At 40.2% G+C, this 22,054-nt stretch overlaps 1 protein-coding gene, 1 long non-coding RNA gene and 2 other non-coding genes across 6 annotated transcripts; all 4 read left to right on the top strand.

The window, feature by feature from the left end:
- The first annotated feature begins 765 nt into the window (after positions 1 to 765).
- On the top strand, positions 766 to 8,555 carry rhoub (ras homolog family member Ub). The gene is made up of 3 exons (XM_088427226.1): positions 766 to 1,118; positions 4,512 to 4,570; positions 6,615 to 8,555. The coding sequence occupies exons 1-3, from the start codon at positions 899 to 901 to the stop codon at positions 7,068 to 7,070; spliced, it is 735 nt and encodes a 244-aa protein (XP_088283352.1). The 5' UTR covers positions 766 to 898; the 3' UTR covers positions 7,071 to 8,555.
- Positions 8,556 to 10,357: 1,802 nt separating this feature from the next.
- trnar-ucu (transfer RNA arginine (anticodon UCU)) lies at positions 10,358 to 10,449 on the top strand. Its single transcript is given in 2 exon segments — positions 10,358 to 10,394; positions 10,414 to 10,449. It is a non-coding gene; the product is annotated as a tRNA-Arg (tRNA).
- A 353-nt stretch (positions 10,450 to 10,802) lies between these two features.
- On the top strand, positions 10,803 to 10,894 carry trnar-ucu (transfer RNA arginine (anticodon UCU)). The gene is given in 2 exon segments: positions 10,803 to 10,839; positions 10,859 to 10,894. It is a non-coding gene; the product is annotated as a tRNA-Arg (tRNA).
- A 659-nt stretch (positions 10,895 to 11,553) lies between these two features.
- LOC148415790 (uncharacterized) lies at positions 11,554 to 20,455 on the top strand. 3 transcript variants are annotated; one of them, XR_015867281.1, is made up of 4 exons: positions 11,554 to 11,667; positions 11,766 to 11,934; positions 19,520 to 19,614; positions 19,705 to 20,455. It is a non-coding gene; the product is annotated as an uncharacterized LOC148415790 (long non-coding RNA). The 3 variants fall into 3 exon arrangements; XR_015867282.1 differs by lacking the exons at positions 11,554 to 11,667; positions 11,766 to 11,934 and adding an exon at positions 14,278 to 14,387; XR_015867283.1 differs by lacking the exons at positions 11,554 to 11,667; positions 11,766 to 11,934 and adding an exon at positions 14,314 to 14,392.
- Positions 20,456 to 22,054: the final 1,599 nt, after the last annotated feature.

Here is a 22,054-nt window from a genome sequence, read left to right on the forward strand (position 1 = left end):
GAAATCCCGGTTGTATCTGTCATTTACTTCAAGAGGAGAGGTTAACATGGGAAATTAAATAAAATTTCATACACTTTTTTTAGACAAACACATTTCTAACCAATTAAAATAATTATTCCAAGTCGCTTGACTTTTTTTGGCAAAATATTTTTTGTGGTCACCAGAGGGCGACAAAAGTCCTGGTATAATGTTTAACGTGTTTGGCTCAAAAGCTAAATAAGACACTTGGACGAATGGAATTTTTATTTTGAGAGCATTACATTTTTAACGATTTACACATTCAATAACGTAAAACAATAGTTGGAGGATTTCATATTCGCTACATAACTTTCATTTATAGTCGTTACTTAGATAACTACAATCATTTTGAAAGTGTAAATACAAGTGGTTTTTAATGGTAAAAAGGGTACAGTGCATTATAGAATACACATGGGCCATGCATGCAGTTGTGTTGGTGTTCCGTATGGAGTTAGCTGAACTAATAGAAGTAGGTCAGTGGGTGTGAGTAATGTAGAAAATCGAATTAATATAGACATTTTCAACAAAGCAATTACATTGGCGCGGAACCTGTTAAATATAATCATAAACAATACTCGAGTGTACTCACATACACTAAAAGATATTTTATTGCTTCTTCTGGGTCACTTGACAATATCGGCAGAGCAAGATCCAAACGCGCTATGTGCCCCGCAAGGTGGGCGGGGTTATGCAAATCAGCCGAGTATATATAAACAGACTTCGCAGTCAGCATTCATTGTCAGGCGGCGTATTTGTTGTGATAATGACCATACTTCCTTGAGTTACGACGTGTTTTTACAGCCATAACTCGCGCTTCTTCGCCTTCGAAACGTGGAACTCCACGGTTCTAATGTGGGAGCCCGGCGAGTGACTACCTTGAATGTCCCCTCGTTCAGACGCCATGGAATACCCTCAGACCATGGCTCCGCCGGTGCCGCCGCACAAAGTCCAAAGTGGCCGGCCCGGGCAACCTCACGAGCGGCTGCTCAAGTGTGTCCTACTCGGGGACGGAGCGGTGGGCAAGACCAGCTTGGTGGTCAGCTACACCACCAACGGATACCCCACCAAATACGTGCCCACCGCCTTTGACGACTTTTCCGGTAAGTAAAATCAATCGAGTAACATTGAATATCTATCTATCTATCTATCTATCTATCTATCTATCTATCTATCTATCTATCTATCTATCTATCTATCTATCTATCTATCTATCTATCTATCTATCTATCTATCTATCTATCTATCTATCTATCTATCTATCTATCTATCTATCTATCTATCTATCTATCTATCTATCTATCTATCTATCTTGGCCTCACAAGTGTCTGTCAAAATCAAATTGAATCGAAATGATTATTTAATGTATATTTTTTAAAACAAATATTTCGTTCTTTGCCTGAGATTCTGTCCAATCATTAACTGTAAAATAAACTGTTTACTGTCTGGTATTTCTTAAATAATGACAGTGCTCGTTTGATGATTTCACAAGTTCGAACTGTACGGCCAACGAGCCATATGTTGCGCACCCTGCCTTAAGGGGACCACCCCAGTAGCAAAATATTGATACCCTAAAATTAAATGTGTGTAATTTTTATTAGATTTACTGAATTAAGAGCATAATAAAGTTCTTGGCAGAGGTTACATGAATATGTTTCGACCTGTCTGAAACAACTGAGCAGCACCCAAATTTGTTCCATGTTCCTTAGTAATAATAATAATAAGGTGTGTGTGTTTTTTTCCCCTGCATGCGTGTTTTGTTTCATGTGTTTCTGTGATGCTTCCACTTTTCCAAACGTGTCCTTGCAAGCTTTTGTTTGCTGAAACATTAGCAAACCAATGAGAGTTGACCCGTGCATGAAAGTGATTTTCAGTGAGTCGACATTGCGCGTTATGTCATAATCACATCCAGCCAGTGTGCCCGCTGGTTTTGCTTTTTGAAGTTTGTTTGGATTTGGAACCTATGATATCCAAAGGAAATAAAATAACACTGGATTTACCATTAAACCAACTTTACAGAGCAGGTTCATTATTTAGCGTTGTTCAGGTGAGGTAAGGTAACCACTGCAAAATATTTGTGTTTTGGAGGCATAAAACCTCAGTCAAAAGTCAATATCAATAAATCAATTTGTTTTGACACCACTAAAATGGTCACGCTCTTTGGCAACGTTCAACTTGATCCTATTCCTGAGCTCTTTCCCTGTGGATCTACAAAACAATGTCAGGCAATTTAATTTAGGGCAGTCACAAATTGTCAACAATGTCAACTATGTACATTAGTCAATGGTGTTTTCCCATCATTGACTAGTCACGTGACTTTATTTTTTATTTACCAGTATTTTCCAGGATATTCGGTAATTTGAGTCCTAGCAGGTGCTTTCTTACACCCGAAAGTTGCACAGGAGTGTTTTGCCTCCGGCCTTATTCCTTCACTACTTTCATCCAGGGGAAATCAAAGCGTTGATCAGGCAACAATAGCGCTGGCTCGTGTAACACACGAAGCTCAGTGCCTCTTTAGTGTTTGTAAGGTAGCAATGATATTCCTGCTCATTTTGGGTATTTTGTGCAGAACATCTCATCCTGGGAAGCTAATAAGTATCATTTGCGCTCTTTAAATATAGATCACACTTTTAATTTAGTAATATCATTTAATGATAACTAGACCTACGATTATATTTAAAATCTAGTGTTGGTTGTAAAGAGCGCATTTATTCACAAGTTTTTGAAATGTACAATGATTTAATTATTCATTTTGAATAAAAAACAGTCTAAATCTAACACAGTGTCACTTTTAGTTAAATGTGTATATTTATACATGTTGTGGTTTAGGTGAAGTAATGGGCTCATGAGGTTATTTGGAATCTGCATAGGCTTCTTTTATGCGTTGTTAAAATCATGATTGTTCTTTAGTCAATGGTTTTGTGTAGGCATTCTAAAGCTGCAGTCTAATGCTGCATGTATAATAACTGTCTCAGTTCATTACAGTTGTATTTACCGTTGTTCATTTGTTGACACCCACGTCACTCACCAGGCCAGGCCCTGCCTTTAAAGTCATACACACTAAAAGACCCTAAATATCTATACATTCACCTCACAATCACATTTAATTTTTAACTTTGCAAAATCATTTGTTTATCCAAGTATTTGGTTGCTGTTTGGGATAGTCATTAGAAAACTCTAAAGCTGATAGTCGCAGCCTTATTCACCAAATATTTCAGCCTCTTTTTTAATGGGTTAAAACCCAACCAGGCTGCCATAAATCCTCATTAAAAAAAACACTCAAGTGTGGGAAGGGAAACCACAAAGACCGACTGAGTGGCTCGCTGTCAGGTTTTGGGTTGCAAAAGCGGGCCTGTTGTTGTCGTGGTCAGCCTTGAGCCGCGGGCGCTCTCCTACACATCTGTCACAGAGGCTCACAGGCACAGATTGTCTTGACAAAGAATGATTGTGCACTTGCTGTATGTGTGTGTGTGTGTATAGCAGAGAAGGGGATCGGGTGGGGGGCATCGTTTAGGGATGATGTAATTTCTTTCACCCCCCCTACATCTGAATGAAGACAAGCGACCCAGTTTTTTGTGTGAAAGTTGACTTGAGAGGAGTTACGCAACGTTGCAGGTGGCGGGGGGCGTGTTCAAGTGCGCAATGGTGTGATGATGAGGAGCAAGCTCTAGATAGGCTATGAATTCATATAGGTCTGATAACACACTGAAATTATAATTGACAAACGGTGCTATGACACATGAACATTTTATTTTCTGCAAAAACAAGATGAATAGGGATACGTTCATTTGAGCATGCAGGTGGATAGATAGATCAATAAGCTTGGACAGGCGTGGCCAAATTAAATTCGGTGTCATCAGGATTCCGCGAAGCATGCCGATGAGCAAATCATTTGAATCAAGTGTGTTGGTTGAAGGGAAACATCAAAACAAGTTGATTTTGAAGGCCTTTAATACTTTTGAATTACTTACAGTAGTATCGTACACTCAATGTAATGTTTACCTACATTCTGTATGTGTACGGTTTGCTTCTGTTCTTTACTTATGAATGTCGTATATGGATCACTTGAGAAGAAAGTGAAATAAGTAAAATCTTAAGTTTAAATTGTCAAGCCGTGGTCTTTTAGTTGTTCCATATGCCTTTCTGTTAGTTCTAGGATGAAGTCAGGGCGGTTTAAGCCAAGGCTTTGATCAGGTGGATACAAGCGACCACACACACGCGCAGGCACGCACGCACGCACACCCCTATGGGCCTATTGTAAACGTTTCCATGTGCCCGCTGTTTTGTATTGCAAAAACGAATGACCCGGTCGTTCAAATGCGGATGACTCACGCACTTTTCAAAATGAGGCCCAGTAAAAGGAGTCACACTGAATAAACAAAATCTGCTCAAACTTATGGGACTGTGTCAAAAACACAGCCAATGAGTACAAACTGTCCCAGTGGTGTGTTTGTGTGTCTGATTCCATTTTTTTTTTCTTTTTTGTATTCCCACAGCTGTTGTTCAGGTGGACGGGAGCCCAGTCAGACTACAATTGTGCGACACTGCAGGACAGGTGAGTTTGCAGACACAACCCATGACCCTTGACCTGCTTAAAAGTGACCCAAGGTTAGGACTGCATTATTATGTCCAAATCAATAATCACGATTATTTTGGTCAAGATTTAAATCACGTTTATTCATCATGTTTGGTCAAACATGTCTATTTATTGCACTTTTTTTAAAAAACAAGCAGTATATAAACAAGGCTTCAAGTCTTGATACTTGAAAATAATAATAATACACTAAAATAGATCAAGTAAATATAAATGAAAACAAATTCACCCAAGACACCACTAAAACTTGGGACACATGGCAACACAGCGAACTTACTTACTGAGTGAAAATCAATGAAAAAAAAAATGAAGCTTACTTACAATCTAGCACACACGACGATAACAGGTCTGTAACAATACCTACAACAACCTTAGTTTGTTTTTTTTTGTTTTTTGCAAGAAAATAAATGGTACAAAAATAGCAGATTCACACTCTCTTGCTCCCTTCAGACCGAACGCAAAATATTGCGTCGCTTCACTCATTTTGTAGGATTTCAGTTGAGGCTGCTGCTAATGCTGCTGCCCTTCTTGCCGCTGCTGCAGGATTTACTCTCTTGCCTTTTCTTAAGCTTAATGAAGTCTTAACCTTGCGTTCGCCCCCTGGTGGTAGGATGACTGAAAGTGCTTGATTTGACATAGCCGGCTTTTTAAATGTTAATATCGCAGAGGATCAGCTTATTTAATTGTGGCAGCCAATATCGTGATTGCGATTAAATGCGCAGCCATATGCAAGGTAGTGCTTTGACGCCATGTAAATTGAATCTGCTCTGGAATACAAACAAATCGCTTTTTGTTCATTTCTGTTGCGGTGTGTTTTTTGACCTAAAGTACATTAATTACCCTGCCGCAACACAAATTGATAAACAGTGTGTGCGAAGATTTCTTCCATCATGGCTCCACGCTGCCTGTTTTAACTCGAACAAGTTCCTAATGTCTTCAAACTTGGGGCCTGTAAGGGCGGCACGCTAGCCGCGGTTGTGAAACAAAGCGTCGTTACTTAGTGTGGAGCCGTGGAGCCTTGTTTCATAAGCACACTCTGATGAACCCTGCCCTGGGAGCAGCACATTTCATATGCATAAGCCTGCCGGCCATCGCCAGCGCTCTTATTGAGCCTCCCCTAATTCCCAGCTCATAACGTGTCGCGAGCTGCAGCAACGACTCACGCACACGTTGGCGTGTAAGGGCAAATACTCTATGAGCAGATTGAAGTCGGCACTTATGTAATTCCACGTGCCAGAAATGGTCGGCGATGTCTGCGCGCCCGGCCGACGGACTCACTGACATCATGTGAGTCACACGTTAAGGCGCAAGCGGGGACACGGGGATGGATAGATTTGGGAAATGTGGGATTAGTGAGTCGGATCTGGAAGAGAGACAGAGGAGGATTGGCTTGCTTTTAAAGTTCTGACAGCTTTAATCTGCGTGTTTTTGAGGGGTTGCGAGGCGCTTGTCGAGCCAGAGAAACCAGGTTTCGGAGAGGAAATTTCGAATTGCGCAAGTTGCGCTTCCTTTTCTTGGTGGTCGTGCTTGCCCATATTTGTAAGTTGTTGCAGAGCGGCCAACCAGGAAGTAACTTTTTCCGCCGGTTCATCCGTTGCTGTTAGCACGTTGCAATCACTCCGTCTCCCCATCTTCTATTGGATGCGCCTTCTGACATCAAAACGACACCGCTCTCAAATTGAACTTTTGCAGTCAATGTCCAGTTTTCAAAATACTTTACAAACTGCCAGAAAATTAGAGCTCGAATGTGCAAACGTAAACATAATCTGGAGAGTCACTTTTGTTATAGCAGTGTTTCTCAAATAGTGGTGCAGGCCCCCCAAGGGGGGGTGCAAGGTGATGCCTGTGTGGTGTTGATGACCCTAGGGAAAGGGATTTTTTTTTTTAAATTAGTTTACTTTCCAAAATCATCTTGCAGACCTGATTAAAGCCATTTGATGCACTGTGTTGATGCTTAATTTTTTTGTACGTCTGCGAGATCCTAACCCGCGTGTGTCTCCGTCAGGACGAGTTCGACAAGCTGCGTCACTTCTGCTACAGCCGCACCGACGCCTTGCTGCTGTGCTTCAGCGTGGTCAGCCCGGCGTCCTTCCAGAACGTCTGGGAGAAATGGGTCCCGGAGATCGGCCGGCGCTGCCCCCTCACGCCCGTCCTCTTGGTGGGCACGCAGTGCGACCTGCGGCAGGACGTCAAGGTGCTCATCGAGCTGGCCCGGCGGAAAGAGAGGCCCGTGGCCGAGGAGGACGCCCGCGCGCTGGCCGACAAGATCGGCGCCGTCACCTACGTGGAGTGCTCGGCGCTCACGCAAAAGAACCTGAAGGAGGTGTTCGACGCCGCCATCGCCGTGGGCCTGCGGAATTGCGAGCGCAGGCTGCGGCGAGAGAGGAAGGTGCGCAGCACGGCCGATAAGATGAAGATGCTTTCCAAGTCGTGGTGGAAGAAATATGTGTGCGTCCAGTAGGACTCGAACGCTCCCGGTGACTTGGTGCGGCGCGGCCCGCCGACTCGGGGCCGAAAGGACGCGACACGGCGGCGTCCCAACAAACCGCACGCTATGCCGCTTTCACTGCGCATCGGCGGCATACTGATCTGGAGTCAGATGGTCGGCACGTGAACTGAGAACATATACTGTATATTCAACCTATATCATCTATATGGGCTGTACACTGTAATTCAACTTTATTCTTACCGAATTTCATTTTGCGTTCAAACGTCGACGGTCAATCTCGTTAGCCTGTCAGTTTCGCTGCCAAATTCAACAACTTGAACAAATACGATAAAGTCTAGTCGCCTTGATTCAGTCTTTGCGGACAACCATAACCAGCATTTCTTTTCTTTTTTTTTTTCTTTTTTTTAATTGATAGCGTGACAAAATGACTTTGAAAATTGTGCTTTTAGGCTAATGATTTATTAAACCCTGTTTTAATGCTTTTCTACCTTCACAATTTCTCACTAATGAACACCAAAATGAACTGCTTAGGAGTCTTCTGGACAAGAAAGCCAGTACTGCCCGCACTTTTCTTTATCTTAAATCATATTTTTGAGTATTTTTCAAATCAACTGTTTGAAACTAGATTTTTTTTTTTTTTTTTTTACTTGAGAACTTAAGAAATGTGGGACTTTTGCAACACTAATGTAAAATAAATCACATTTAAGTGACATTAAAAAATACATTCAACACATTTCATTTAAAAAATGCTGTCTTTGTTTGAGATTTTGATTTTCAGATAGAAAATATATTCTAAAAGGTTAGAATTAAATTGGAAATGCTTTTTTTTTTGGTCTTATCTCAAAAATATTTCATACACTTTTGCTTTAATCAGAGAAAAGTCATTTTGCCCTAACCAGCTCTTTTTTTTTTACATTTATTTTTAAAAACAGTTGCTAAATGATCTCATTGTGAACCAAAATGATTGTTTTTTTTAAATTGGTAACACCCTCTTAAAAATATGTGTTCAATCATATGTTCAGCTGCTGTCAATTGGACCTCAACGCACCCACACAGTGCCATGAATTAAATGTCCCTTTAGGCTTTGTAAGACACAAATGTCAGCCATATTGCGAACGCCCACTTCCAACCAAATCAAGTGCCAAAAACTCATGGTCACAAGTAAACTGGCAGTGGGAGACATTGCCATTCCTCTATTGACCACCAAAGAGACGCATTCTAAAATGTGACTGTATGTTTGCTTCTTATTTTTCAGAAGCCAGTCGTTCGTTCATTTACGCTCTGTCTGTTTCTTCACATCTGCTCTCTTGTGGGCCTACGACTGATCACAAACAAAGCAGATGCATAAATGTGCCATATTCTTTTATGTATGTTACATAGTATATAAATATGTCCTACACTATGATGTTTGTAATGTCACCAAAATGTAAGCGGTACTTAACAGAGCGATTTTGTTGAGCTGTTTGAATGGAACAAAATAAAATGTGAATTATTTGAGCCCGTTTCTCTTTGTTGATTGTGAATTGTTATTCACGTATATAGGACAAATGTAATTTCTAACTGCATCTACAGTAACGACAAAAGTATTTAAACGCCAAGTAAATCTGCCACGTTTTAATTCGGTTCACTTCATTGAATTGACAGTTATTAAAAACTACAATTTCTAAACATATTGCCTTCATTTAAAATGGGAGAATTTTACTTAAGTAAATAAAAAGCAAATAAAAACATTTACGCAATCATGCACAATTAAATCCCGCCCTTTTCAAGGTTGATTTAAAGTTTTTTTTCTTTTTTGTGGTGCGAACTATCGCCGGTAAATGTGTGCTCATTGTCTATCTATTTTGGGGCAGTAACTTAAACAGTTCATAAATAATAAACATAGTTGTGTTGTTTCGAATCCAGATCTGTTTGTTTTGCGTATCCACTTGACGAAACCAAAATAAGTCAATTTAATGACTGTTTTATTGTTCCTAATTGGCAGAAATTGACTTCTGAACCCCCCCCACCTCAATTGTCCAAAACAGGCTTTTTACAGGTATTTTATTCATTTATATTTATTTATTCATAGGAATGGGCTTCAGTCCGACCTTATCTTGTATTGCAACAAATGGCAATGGCATTTTTGTGTGTGTGTGTGTAATTTAAGCAGAGCATAATGGTGACAGAGAAACAGACTGATGATGATGACGGACTGGCTGACGGTCCGTAAATAGTGGCGGTGAACTGTAATTTCGCAATGACTGAAGCATGGTTAAAATAATAACAGAGTGAGGGCTGCGGATTGATGATTACAGTTTGTTGTGGCGTAAAACAATGAAGGTCTGATGATTGGACTGGTGGACCTGCCATTGGCGAAAAAAGACAACACTGAGGACTGTCATTTAAATTTACAATGTAGTATGTGTATAACACTAATGATTACGTAACAATGTGATGAAAGTGCTTCAGCATGATACTGTGGTGCAAAGATAGCTGGTAGCTTCCAGCTGCTGCCTGTCGTGAAACCGCATTGGCCTGGACTCAAACACAGGTCAACTGGTTGTAGAGGTTTACTGGAACTTAGCATTACAGAGACATTGTGTTTGAAATAATTTAGTCCAAACGCTCCATGACAGCTCATGTGCCATTCAAACCCATTGATTCTCTTCATTGGTAAGGAACAAAGTCCAATGCCTGATCCATTGTGCCACAGAGCCATCTTTATGGAATTTCATGTTTCACAACCAACTACAGTCATCTTAAACTTCGGTTAAATTTATCAGTCTGTGTGGACGTGTTGCATTGATTCAAAGTTTCATTTGAAGTTGATCCTCAACCATTCGAATTTCTTTTGAATCAATTCAACTGTTGACCAACGATCACCAAAAACTGGTGTTGTAGTAGTTAACATAGCTATATTGCCCCCTCTTGAACTGGGTTTAATTCCCAGCCATTGCTTTCTTTCTTGCATGTTTCCTGACTGACAGCATTTATTTGGAGTCTTTCAGCTGTCTTTGCATCACAGAGCCAAGTCCACACAATTACATGTTTTACCACCACAATCATCTGAATCTCTGGTTCCTTTCTGACCAACCACTGGAGGCAAGGTGGGTGACGTGCCTTGCCCAAGGACACCATTCATTTCTTTCCACTACAGAGCCATGTAAATGCAATTTCATGTTTCGTATCCCATCGCAGTCATCTGAAACTCAGACAAGAATCTCATCAGTTGGCTTTTGAAGGTCTCGATTGGTTAATGTAAAAGCTGAGTTTAGGCTGACAGTGCTAGGATGTGAAAAATGAACGTTTGCTATTACGGCTCTGTGGCGCAATGGACAGCGCGTTGGACTTCTAGCTAAGTGCCAATGAAGGTATTCAAAGGTTGTGGGTTCGACTCCCACCAGAGTCAATTTGTTATTTAGAACGTTGACAAAATGTCCCTGGAAAGCATTAATCCTCACTTTATTAATTTGACCCCCTTATTAATCAACTGTTGATCACCAAAGCGAGAATTGAGAATAGTTGAGAATTGCTTTTGCAGTATTTAGCGTAGCTTACTTTCCAAGCAGTTGATCCCACCATTTGTTGGGAGGGCTAACTTTGTACCACAGAGTCAGATCCATGCAATTTCATGTTGCACATACCAACATCACATCTCAGGCCTTCAAGAATCCAACAACTCAACACAGAGCGTGGGTTTACTGTAATGTGTGAGTTTAGGATGACTGTGCTAGGTTATGAAAAATAAACAAGTATAGCCGTGGCTCTGTGGCGCAATGGACAGCGCGTTGGACTTCTAGCTACCTACTAAAGAAGGTATTCAAAGGTTGTGGGTTCGACTCCCACCAGAGTCGCTATGTGTGGAGCATTTTTTGAAAATGTGTGGCTTTCTCTTACTTGGAGTAATCATAAACTTTCTCTGTTGACTACTTGATTAATTAACTATTGATCACTCAAGAGGTGGAAGAACCATAAGACAGCATTGCTCTAACAATACTGCTGGTCTACAATATGAAGCACATTGTTCTTTTATTAACACGAATTCCATTCGCCAGAAAAGACAATGATAGTCACCAACCTCAGAAAGTAAAACAATTTAAGTTGCATTCAAAGTATTAGCCATAGAGGTTCTGCTGGCATCAACGCCTCTAGCTATGCATGATCAGATGATTCATGGCTTACAAAAGACCTTTTCTCCTGCTATTCTTGGCAACGGGCAACATATTTAACAATTGACCAGGAGAAAATGATGCCTTGTCCTAATTTGACTTAATGATAGGGCATGAAGCTGAAAGATAGTGTGTGCCATCTGGCAGATCATACACAATGACTGTATGTTGTCCAGCCTCATTGTGTGTGTGAGTGGTGGTGTGTGGGAGTTAAGTGGTCTATTCAGTACAGTCATCTCAGCTCCACTTTCCAACAATGTTTCAATAGCAAAACTTTGCTCTCTCGCTGTCATTCTTCTGAAAGCGACTGGTCAACCTCGTCACTTTCACGAGGATTAACTGTGTGCAAAACAATTCTCATTGCTCGTTTAACATTTCTAACCAAGTACAAAAAACCCAAATAATGGTGAATAAATGCCCCATAAAACATTTGTTAGCAATTTTATGACAAGATAATGGTATGTTTGCGGTTCTTGCTTTGGCAGTCACTTGTTGCTTAAATTTGTCGGCAGCTGCTTTTCTAACTTTTTTTTTTTTTTTATGAATCCATATACAGGTGTTTCGGGCATCTGGTTACGATGCCTCCTGGACGTCTTACTGGCGATGTGTTCGGGGAGGAGGCCCCGGGGACGACCGAGGACACGCTGGAGGGACTATATCTCTCGGCTGGCCTGGGAAGGCCTGGGGATGCTCCCGGAGGAGCTGGACGAGGTGGCCGGTTGGAGGTAAGGTTGGGCTTCCCTGCTCTCAACTCTTCAGGGGGGAGATTTGGTCTTGATTTGCTTTTTTGGAGATGAACTCTCTAATCTTGTCAGTTAGTTTGAAGAAAGATGCACTGAAAGTTTGATCCTTCTCAAACAAAGAGGAGATAATGACCCCAAAGTCAATCTACAGATTCAAACCCTACAGAGCATGCATTTTACCCAATAAAGAAGAAATTGTATCTAAAAGATTCCCAAATAAACTAAACACTAAGGACCCTGCAGTGTGAATTAAAATATTTCTATAAAACAGTCCTTTCGCATATGTGGAAGGTTTTTGAGGGTGCTTGTCGATATTCATGCATCCATTGCTTTCAATTCAGAAAATATTCTTCAGGTTTCCGACAAATGTCCTATTTACTACTACTGATTTTGTGTAAATGTGAAAATGTCTTCCCACTGGGAGTTCAACTTCTCCGACCCAATCCACAAACCAAAAAATGATGGCTAAAGGCCCTCTGAAACATTTAGTAGCCATTTTGTGTCAAGATAATTGGCTAAACCAGCGTTTGTGGTTCATGCTTTGGCAGCCATTGGTCGGCCTAATTAGTGAGGTCTACATCCAACTCAACTCTACAGTTCACCTTCTTCCAACTTATAACACTTCATTCCTCGGCCAGTTGGGCTGTGTTCCCACCTTCGCTGGTTTATCTGCGTAGCTCGACGCAGAAAGTTCTGTTTCTGGTTTAAAACTTCATCAAATCCTTCGTTTGGATTCAGTAAGGTTTTCAAAGGTAATTACCTGTGATGGAAGTGTTTTTTTTTCCATTGTGAGAAGCATCACAGTAAATCAAATGCAACCTCTTTTAAGCGTAATTCTCCACAAGGTTTGTCGAATTCCTTCACCCGCCCTCATGAACCTACGTCGTTACATAACTTCTGAGAACTGGTTCGGGGATGACGGTGCCTTGACTGCGATTGAACGACTTCATAATCAGTTTGGACGATTAAGAGTTGCTGAGGGATTCCTGCAGCTCCCCCTCAGATAAATGCCAGCAATGAGTACTGCGGCGCCGCTTGCTGGGTGGGATTACAGAGACTCATTAACTATGCTAGTCAGGTCCGTTGGGTGGGAAGGGATTCGACACGTAGACCGTGCTCCACTTTGTGCATTGTCTTCAAGATTAACTGTTGCCCAAGTCCTTGTAATGCGATGCAATACGTATGTCTGGGGCTGTGATTAAGCGAAACCTACACCAAGGTTTACCCTGTTAATTTCTTATTCTTGATGCAAATCGGCTTTAAAAATACAGCAATTTTGTAACACTTTCAAGACGGAGGATCCGAAGAACCGACTATAATGTGTTGTTATGATTAAGAAGTCATGCTAAAAAAGCTAAGGAAATTTGAGGAGGACAACGGGAGAGCAAGTGCAACCCTACCACAGAATTTACTGTAAATCAGACGCAGAAGTAACAATGGACTAATTGTGGACTGAGAAGCACCCAACACAATTTAGTGAGCTGACGATAGAAGGGTAACAGCAGAGCTAGACATTGAGTAACGACAGAAAGAGGACACAGAGGCATGAGAATTGCCAGCCGAGCAACTTAGCGATCTGTCCAATGTAGTTTAAATGACACAAAAACATTTTTAAACCATGTAACTATTAACCTGCCGATAAACCTCCTAGCTAGCAACTCCTCGGTCAATTAAAACACATCACGTTTACTGTCTTATCTGAGAGGAAGAAAAAAAAAAACCCAGCAAGCCTGTCTGGCATGTTACATTATGGCAGAACCAGCAGGATTATCTTGTAATAAGCTTATACAAACACCTCCCACAGTGCAGTCTCATTTTGAGGAGATCCAATCAAGTCAGCTGAACCTCTTTTAACATTGTTTTCCTTTTTTTCTGTGCTCTATCATTTATTTGTTCATTGTAGGCAAGGCCTAACTGCATAATTGACACCTTAGTTTAACTTGGTTGTTTGACATGATACCCAGCAGTGAGGCTTAGCTATTTGATGCTAATTAGCTTAGCTTGCTTATTAGAGCGGGTTGAGTCAAAATGTTATAAAGAGAAAAAAGATCCTCGTGTGTTTAATTATCAAGCTTATTATTTGTTGTTTGCTTAAAATAGAAACTGACCTGTTGTGCATTATAAATGTTTATTGCGGAAGAACAGACCATTCGAATGAAGGACAGTGATTTCTCTTTATAAATGTGTTGCCTGATATAAAGATGTTTATCATTGCGAAACTGATAAAAAGAAAAAGGCACGCTTATGCTGTGGATTTACCAGCGGTGACTTGAAGGCGTTTACGAAACATCTTAGCAGCTTTTATTGCTCCATTCATGTCACATGTTTTTCTTTTTATATCACTCATCAAACCCTAACACAGCCGAGGCTTGTTTCATTTCCACTCCTGAAGCTCTTTTAGATGACGTTATCTCTTCATTATCTCCAGCTTTGACGTAAGGTCAGATTCTGGTCTATTGAGGTTGGGAGTTAATACATAACTTGACTTATGTCACAATCGGGCCTTGTCGTTTTGAAGGTCCAGGTGGACATTAACCACACGCTATGCCTAGCTTGATAAGGGAAGTTTTTAAAGCTTAAGTTGTCCCGTACTGTACACCAATTGGTTTCGGTGTTTGGAGCCAAAAACGGATGGATTCGTGGTACACATTGCATCACAATTCATCCACTCATGTCAGACTCAAGTTGTCAATATTTGGATGGATGTGTATGGCTAAACGTGATCACTTTGCTAAGTTTTTAATTAAAAAAAAAACAAGAATAATGTTGGATATCTTTTCTGAACAGACTTTATAATTCTATGAGAGTAAAGTCACATATTTTTCCAGACCTAATTTGTATGTTTTTACCAAGAGCTTATTTTCAAAATTCAATGCCCGTGGAAAGACAGGTTAGCGAAGAAAATTATGAATTTTATTTTTTATTATTAATTTTATTTTTTAAGATCAATAGTCTTGAACTTATTCAAGAAAATGTTACATCCTTTCAAGAGCCCTAATTTTAGAAAACAACATTTTAAGAACAAAAAGTAATATACCTTTTTATAAAATAGCTTTTACATAATTGAGAAATTTCTTATAAATATTGTTCTCCCATAAAGAAGAAATTGTTAGAAGTAAAAAAAAATACATACTGTAAATACAACTTTGCAAGCCTGATTTTAAAATAAGAAAGTGATGTGTTTTTGTGCAGTACATTTCAAAGAAAAAAAAACGTTATTAGCAAGATTAAAATAATTATTTTTGCAAGAAAAACATTTTAAATTTTGTGTGAATAAATGTGTATGTTTTGGGGGGAAAATTTTTTACTTTTTAGATTAAAAACATTTTATGAGAGCAGTATTAAAAAAAAAATTCAAGCTAAAAAAATCTAAACTTCCTCATTATTACAGTAATATAAAACAGGCACAAGCTTTATGCATTGTTATGAAATGCCATGTTACGTGAACCATTACCTAATACACTGTCATATGCAACATTTTTTTCTATTTTTCTGGTTTGCGGTTTGTCACATGGCATTTGCCTTCACTAAAATCCAATCTTCTCAACCTGGGAAATATTTGCTTGGCATGACTTTAAACTTATTTGTTCTACTGCTCATTCTTTGCTTCTATCAGATGATTTTGTTCCCTTGCGTCGTGTAATTGAAGACAGCTTGTTGTGCTTTCTTCTCTTACTGTGCAGATAAGTCTGACAAAGGAGGCTGTCTGCATTTGAGTTGGTGCTCTGGTTCACACACATGCACGCGCAGACCAACACACATCTGAGTATTCCACGTTGTTTCCCCTTTGGACATGTCAGATAGTGTGAGGGACTCCCTGGTCAAGCGACGTCTGCGTTTATTCAGAGAGTAAACAGATGCCTGGCCGAGTCAGAGGAAGGGTTCGGCGGTTGTCAATAAAACTGATTATTTACGCAGACACGTGCACCGATTGGCCAAAGTGCTCGTTGGCAAGGAAAACACCAATAGACATACACAGCAGTTTAGTAATTTAACCCATCTTGGGTTAAATGATTAAATTATTATTATATAAATAATTACCATTCAAGAATTAAACAAAACTGAGAGTAAAATAACATTTAGTGCAAGATTGCATTGTGTACGTTTGTTTTCTTGAAAATCAGCATAAAAATGTATTGCTATTGAAGTACTAGGTGTTTTCTTCATATCGATCCAGTCAAAAAAAAAAAGGTCTACTTGCATTGCAGTATAGATCAGTTAAAGCAGGGATGCACAGAACTGATATGAAGCTATTCATGCATGACAGGAATCACGTCGCATGATTCACTTTGCGCATTTGCGTACTTGCCTAACTTTCACCCATGACGACAACCGAGCCTGAGCTGAAGCTAAGCGCGCGCGTTCTATGTCTTCCTATTATGAGGATGCTTGTTTGTTTACCGAAACGGCTGTGACTGGATGTCGGGGCTGCATATTATTCTCATGAAGGTGTGAGGGAAATCGTTTATGTTGTCATTTTAAAGTTGATGAAGAATTTACCTGTGACTTCCTTGGACTGATCAAATTAGGTCCCGAACAAACACTGCAAACCATAACTGATGGACTTATGAAACTTTTCGAAGATGCGTGCTGGTAATGCGAACTCAAAGATGGGGCGCTGCTAATGTGGGGGCGACACTGAGAAGGACATTGAGGAAGAAGAAGACTGTTCCTCTGTTTTTAATGAAAGAAATGGGTATATGAAATACTATGTCCTGGTACTCATGTGAGTAACCCACGAAAAAAATTATGTGCGCCCCGGAATATAAGACTCTTCTCATGTTTTGTAGTTAAGTTGGTTTTGTTTTTGTTTTGTTCCATTCATATTTTACGGTTGTGTTGGTTATGGTTTCGTTTGGTTCTTTGTTCTTCGCTTGTCCCTTTATTCCTTTCATATTCTGGGTTTGTGTTGGTTTTGGTTGTGTTTTGTTCATAGTTGTTCAAGTTTTTCTTGCCCCTAGTGTCAGTGTCTTGTTAGTTTGTGTCCAACTGTCCTCGTCAATCTGCTCCTTTGCGTCAATCAGCCACCTGCACCACTTGATTTTTGTCCATCGTTGTCTTATCCGGATGGGTTGCGTTTAGGTTCCTGTTTCCTTTCACTTCATGCCGAGTCGTTGTTGTTGTCATCGCAGAGTTAGACTCCGTGACTTGCACTTCTCTATTTCCTCAAATCTTTATCCAAGGCTTTTGTAGTAAGTTTCTTTCTGGAGTTCGCTTGTTCCTTTGGATACAGTATTTTACCTTGTTTGTTTTTTCATCTTTGGATAATAATTATTAATGATTCCAGGCATTTGGGTACACATCTTCCACACCCGCGCTTTATCTCGACAGCCCTGATGTAAAGGGATCCGAGATATGCCTGCCATCAAGCAGTGGATTGTGAATTTACATCTCAAAATTAAATTCCTTGGGGAATCAGTTTGTTAGTTGTCCTTTGATCAAGATTTTCTTCCATGAATACCGTCTGTATTTTGTCAGAAATTTACTATTTAATTTTTATCAGTATTTTGGTAGGTTTTTGTTTCCTATTAAAAAAAAAAAAACAACAAACTTTTTTTTTCTTTTTCAATTACTCAAGAGGCCCCTAAGAGATGTCAAGTCTCACATCACTTTGCATTGGGAACAAATGAAATTTTCAAAGCAAAAAGGGCATTTTATCCGACTGATTGTCACAGTTTTTATGAATCATTTTTCCCTGATACACATTAACATGATTATCATGATTATTTGGCCTTCTTCAGAATGTGAATTGTTACCTCTCACCACTGACTGATAATTCTGATTTTATTATTCATATGATTTTCTCCAAAATTGCCTTTAAATCTTTGACCCTTTATCTTCCAATGACGCATTCAAGAATCAAGCTGATAAAGGATAATGAGCGGTCGCAGTCTGAAGTGTTCCATTCCATCACGGCTTGTTTGATTCCGACTGTTTGCTCTGACTAAGTGGATCAGCGTGAGTTGTTGGCCGCCAACCAGAACACATGTTGAGTGGATTCATGGTGATGAGAAACAGAGGTGCTCATGTCCAGACCTTCTCCGTGTGTGTCTGTCAAGAGTGCACTGACACTCACACGACATCTGGATCAGCACCACAAACTCTGCGTATATTAGTGCGTCTGTTTCTAGATTCTTATGTAAGGCCGACCCGCTTGGTCTCCTTCCCTTGCGTCACGCCATGCTGTGTGCAAAGTTCTTTATCGCTAAAGTGAGATAACACCTGCTCAAGTGCTTCACAAAAACAACCACTTGGATCTTTTTAGGTCAGGGTTGTCCAAACTCTCTTCATTGTAGCATTTTTTTTTAAGATCACAAGAGCAATTTTTGATTCACTTTTTCTTAATTGACTTGTGTGAATTTGCGTATTTTGCTGAATTTATTTTCACATTTCCCAACGTTTGTAAGTTTGTTTGTTGTGGAGATACCTTTTTAATCCCATTTTATTCAATAAATAGGCTAAGCATTGAGTATTTACCAAGAGTTTTTCATTTGTTTTGCTATGCCTCGCATTTAATAGGTTCCCACTGCACATACACGCATAAACATTGTGTTACTACATAACTAGTCAACCGGTCATCTTTCACCACGTTCCACGAGTGGTTGCAGACAGTTTCAATTCATTCATTACTGGACATTTTTGTAGCTTTTGGCGATCTCCTCTTTTCCCCTTTCGTGGCACACACCATGCTAAAGTCCTTTTCTTCCCACTTGGCCCTGCAGCCCTTTCTCCTCTCGCCTGAATATGTGCATACACTTTCTCAATACGAACCCATTAAAACAATGGCCAATTCTTTTTGAGCCAGAACAATTACATCTTGTGTTTTCTATTTCTGCAGGGCCATCGATTTCTGCTTGTTGTTTACCTCCGATTCTCACTAAATTTTCAAGATCGACTTCAACACCCACACTTTGCATTTGTTTTTTTACACACAGGACAGGAATGTATATATCTTCATTAGGGTTACAGCTGTGATTGTATGAAACCCAGCTAACACTCTGGCTTGGTCACCGGCCAATTACAGGGCACATGGACAAGAACATTTTCGCAATCGGAGCCTAATGACAATTTAGATGTTTAGGTTGGGGGATAACTCGGTGTTTGGCATTTTGCAGGAGTTTTGTGGAATAGCAAACAAAGTCCAATTGTTACCCAAAGGCCAATTATTTTATAAAAGATAAATCAGTGACATTTCTTTAAACCCCGCCCAATCAAAACAAAGTGCTAACCGCTCTATTGCATAACTAAACCTTGATTTTGAGCAGTATTCATCCAAAGATAGGTTTACTCTTAAAAACACAACACGCCTTTTTTTTAGCATGTAGGACGAAGCCATTTTTTTTTCTTTGCCATGACACATCCCATGTAAGCATTTTCACTTGCGGTGTAGAGCAACCTAAAATTGAATTGTGGTCTTGCCTCTCAAAACCCCAAAGGCCTTTTCCTTTCTATCATCCATCTTCCACAGACAGTTGCACTTCCACACACACGAACGCCCGAGTCCACCAGAGCCACAGATCTTTTATTGCTAACTGAGCTCACACTGGGGTTGTGTTTGTCCACTCAGGCTGAAAAAGCTGAGCTGCCCTCAAAGCTTGATTGCCGACTAATCCTGCAGGAAGACAACACCGACTACAATCTCCCCTTGAGCATGCACAGCAGGTAAGATGCCTAAAGGGGGGTGGTGGGGGTCCATCATGACCCCCCAAAAGTCCTCTATTAACCATAGGATATAACTGCTTCCATTTTTAGTGTTTAATTGCGGAAGCCATTACCATGATGTGCAGCGAAACAGTGGCCCAAACTAGAGCTAAACTACCCACAGTGACCTCATCACCTCGCTCCCCCTGAGCAAGCTTTGAAACCTGAGAAAGCTGTCCTGACCTTTGGCATTTTGCCTACCAACTCTCTTAGTAAAAAGAAAGCCGCCCCCACCTCATTTCTCCAAGCATTTCGGACAGGATGTGACCTACGAGGAGCACGCTGTAGGAGGGCCTTGACCCCAGACGCTGTCCAGACTACGAGTCTGGACTCACCTAGGCCTGCTGGGCCGATAGCAAGACCTGATAACAAGACGTATATGGACTCAGTTCAAAACAGTCACATATGTTCGATCAACGGCTGCTGTGTTACAACAAAATAATCTTGCCCACATTTTGCCGGTTATAAAATGTCTCTCTGTGACTTTTTCAAATCCCCTTATGTTTCTAGAAAATATTTGTTTTTGCGTGTCTTATATCCACATTTCACAACTTAAATGGAAGCTAGCATTTAAAAATGATCAGCAATTCCAGTAAGCGTAACTCCTTTGAAAATGTTTTTAAGTCCCGCCTTCGTGTTTGTCTAGATTTACAGGTATTCATCTTCTAAATGTGAGTTTTCTGCATTTACTGTGCTTTAAAATTCTAAATGAATTTATTCTAGTCTTGTTTCATGGATCCCAGTTACAGTATATGTCTTGGTTGTTTGGTGCCATATTATTCAATGCCAGAAGCACTGCAAACTACACCCACAATAATAAACATTGCCCTTCACTTTTGTCTCATCCCATAACCTTTGACTTCACATTCTGAGTGACCAGTAACAAACATCTTTCCTTTGCCATTACAAATATTCCCTAGGGTGTCCCAAAAAAATGTCTCTGCTTCTTTTGACAATGGTCCTTTTCAGCTTTTAATGTTAAAACTTCTTTTTGTGGGTCTATAGGCCATCTGCCTACAAAACGTCAGTAAAGTTGAGCTTTTAAGAACGCACAAAAAAAAAGCCAGGTGGGTGGGACACGCTGTTAACGAGGTCATGACGTCTGCTGTGAGTCAGCTCCAAAGCTGCTTTTCAACCACAGAGAACAAAGAGTTTCTGCACAAACTTTTAATACCTAATTAAACCTCACAATTTGTGTTGTCATGAACAACAACAACACTAACAGCATTACGATGTTTGCAATATAAAATGTTCTCATTAAATAAGTGTTAGAGTTAAACAAGACTGAACAATGGCATGCTTAATGACTCTCTGTTATTGTTGAAATGGACGTATTAATCCTTCCATGAGTGGTTATTAATGGACACATGCTGGTCACGTTGTGATTATACTGTTGCCAGAACAACACGACACACCAAAACAGTAGATATAAGTACTTTGATGGCAAGACTGCTGACATCACAACTCAAGTGCACTGCCAGAAACTTTGTGGGTGTGCAATGCTGGGGCAAGGTGCGTTGCGTAACCATTGTATTTTTTCTAGCACATAATAATCACATGAAATGTAGTAAATGGTAGTAGGACAGCTTTTATTGTGGTCCTGTGCACTTCCACGGAAAGGTCATTGATCTTTCTGTTAAGTAAAAATTCCAAGTGTGCAAAGGTCACTTTAAGTCCCTCTGCAGGCAATTAGGAATCTTACAGTCTTACTTTTCACATGAGTAGTGCTGTGTGACTGATGGGCTTGTAGAAATGATCAGTGGAAGATTTATTGACCCAAGGTATTGATTTTTTTTTTTTTTAATGTGCAATGGTTAGCATAGACTGCTTTCCAAGCAGTTGACCTGGGTTTGCTTCCCAGCCAGTGCAGTACTTTGTGCGGGCTCTATGGAAACCTGATGTCCCTGCCTAACGTTTTGTTCCCCTTACTATTTGGACCAATACGTTTTTTTCCCCCTCTTTAAGCCATTTTTTTCGCCTTACAACATTGTTTAAAAAAAAAAAAAAAACTTGCGCGAGTGTCTTCTGGGGGCAACGCGCTCATACGTCATTACATGCGTCACCACTTATATCACGACCGTTGATACTCTCGACTCCCTAAAATAATCGTCTACTATTGGTCGGAATCACAGGGGTCACGAAGATACTGTTCTACTATTGGTTGGCGGACTGTATCACAAAGATGGTTGCCTTCAGACCTGAGGTCGTTTGAGAGTGCTTTCAATATGGTATTTATCGTGCATTTTAGTGCTTAATTCAAACTTTAATTGGCAAGCCATTGGCCCCAAGATTGCTCGCGATGTTGAAGAGAGAAGTAAGAAGATGATTAGTATGGAAACGAAGCTGGAGATAATAAAGAAATCAAAAGAAGGCTAAGCTAACCTAGGCTATGCTACCCTCA

Source organism: Hippichthys cyanospilos, chromosome 11 (genome assembly GCF_059441005.1).
Source record: "Hippichthys cyanospilos isolate Australia breed blue-spotted pipefish chromosome 11, RoL_Hcya_1.0, whole genome shotgun sequence".
Classification (NCBI taxonomy): Eukaryota; Metazoa; Chordata; class Actinopteri; order Syngnathiformes; family Syngnathidae; genus Hippichthys; species Hippichthys cyanospilos.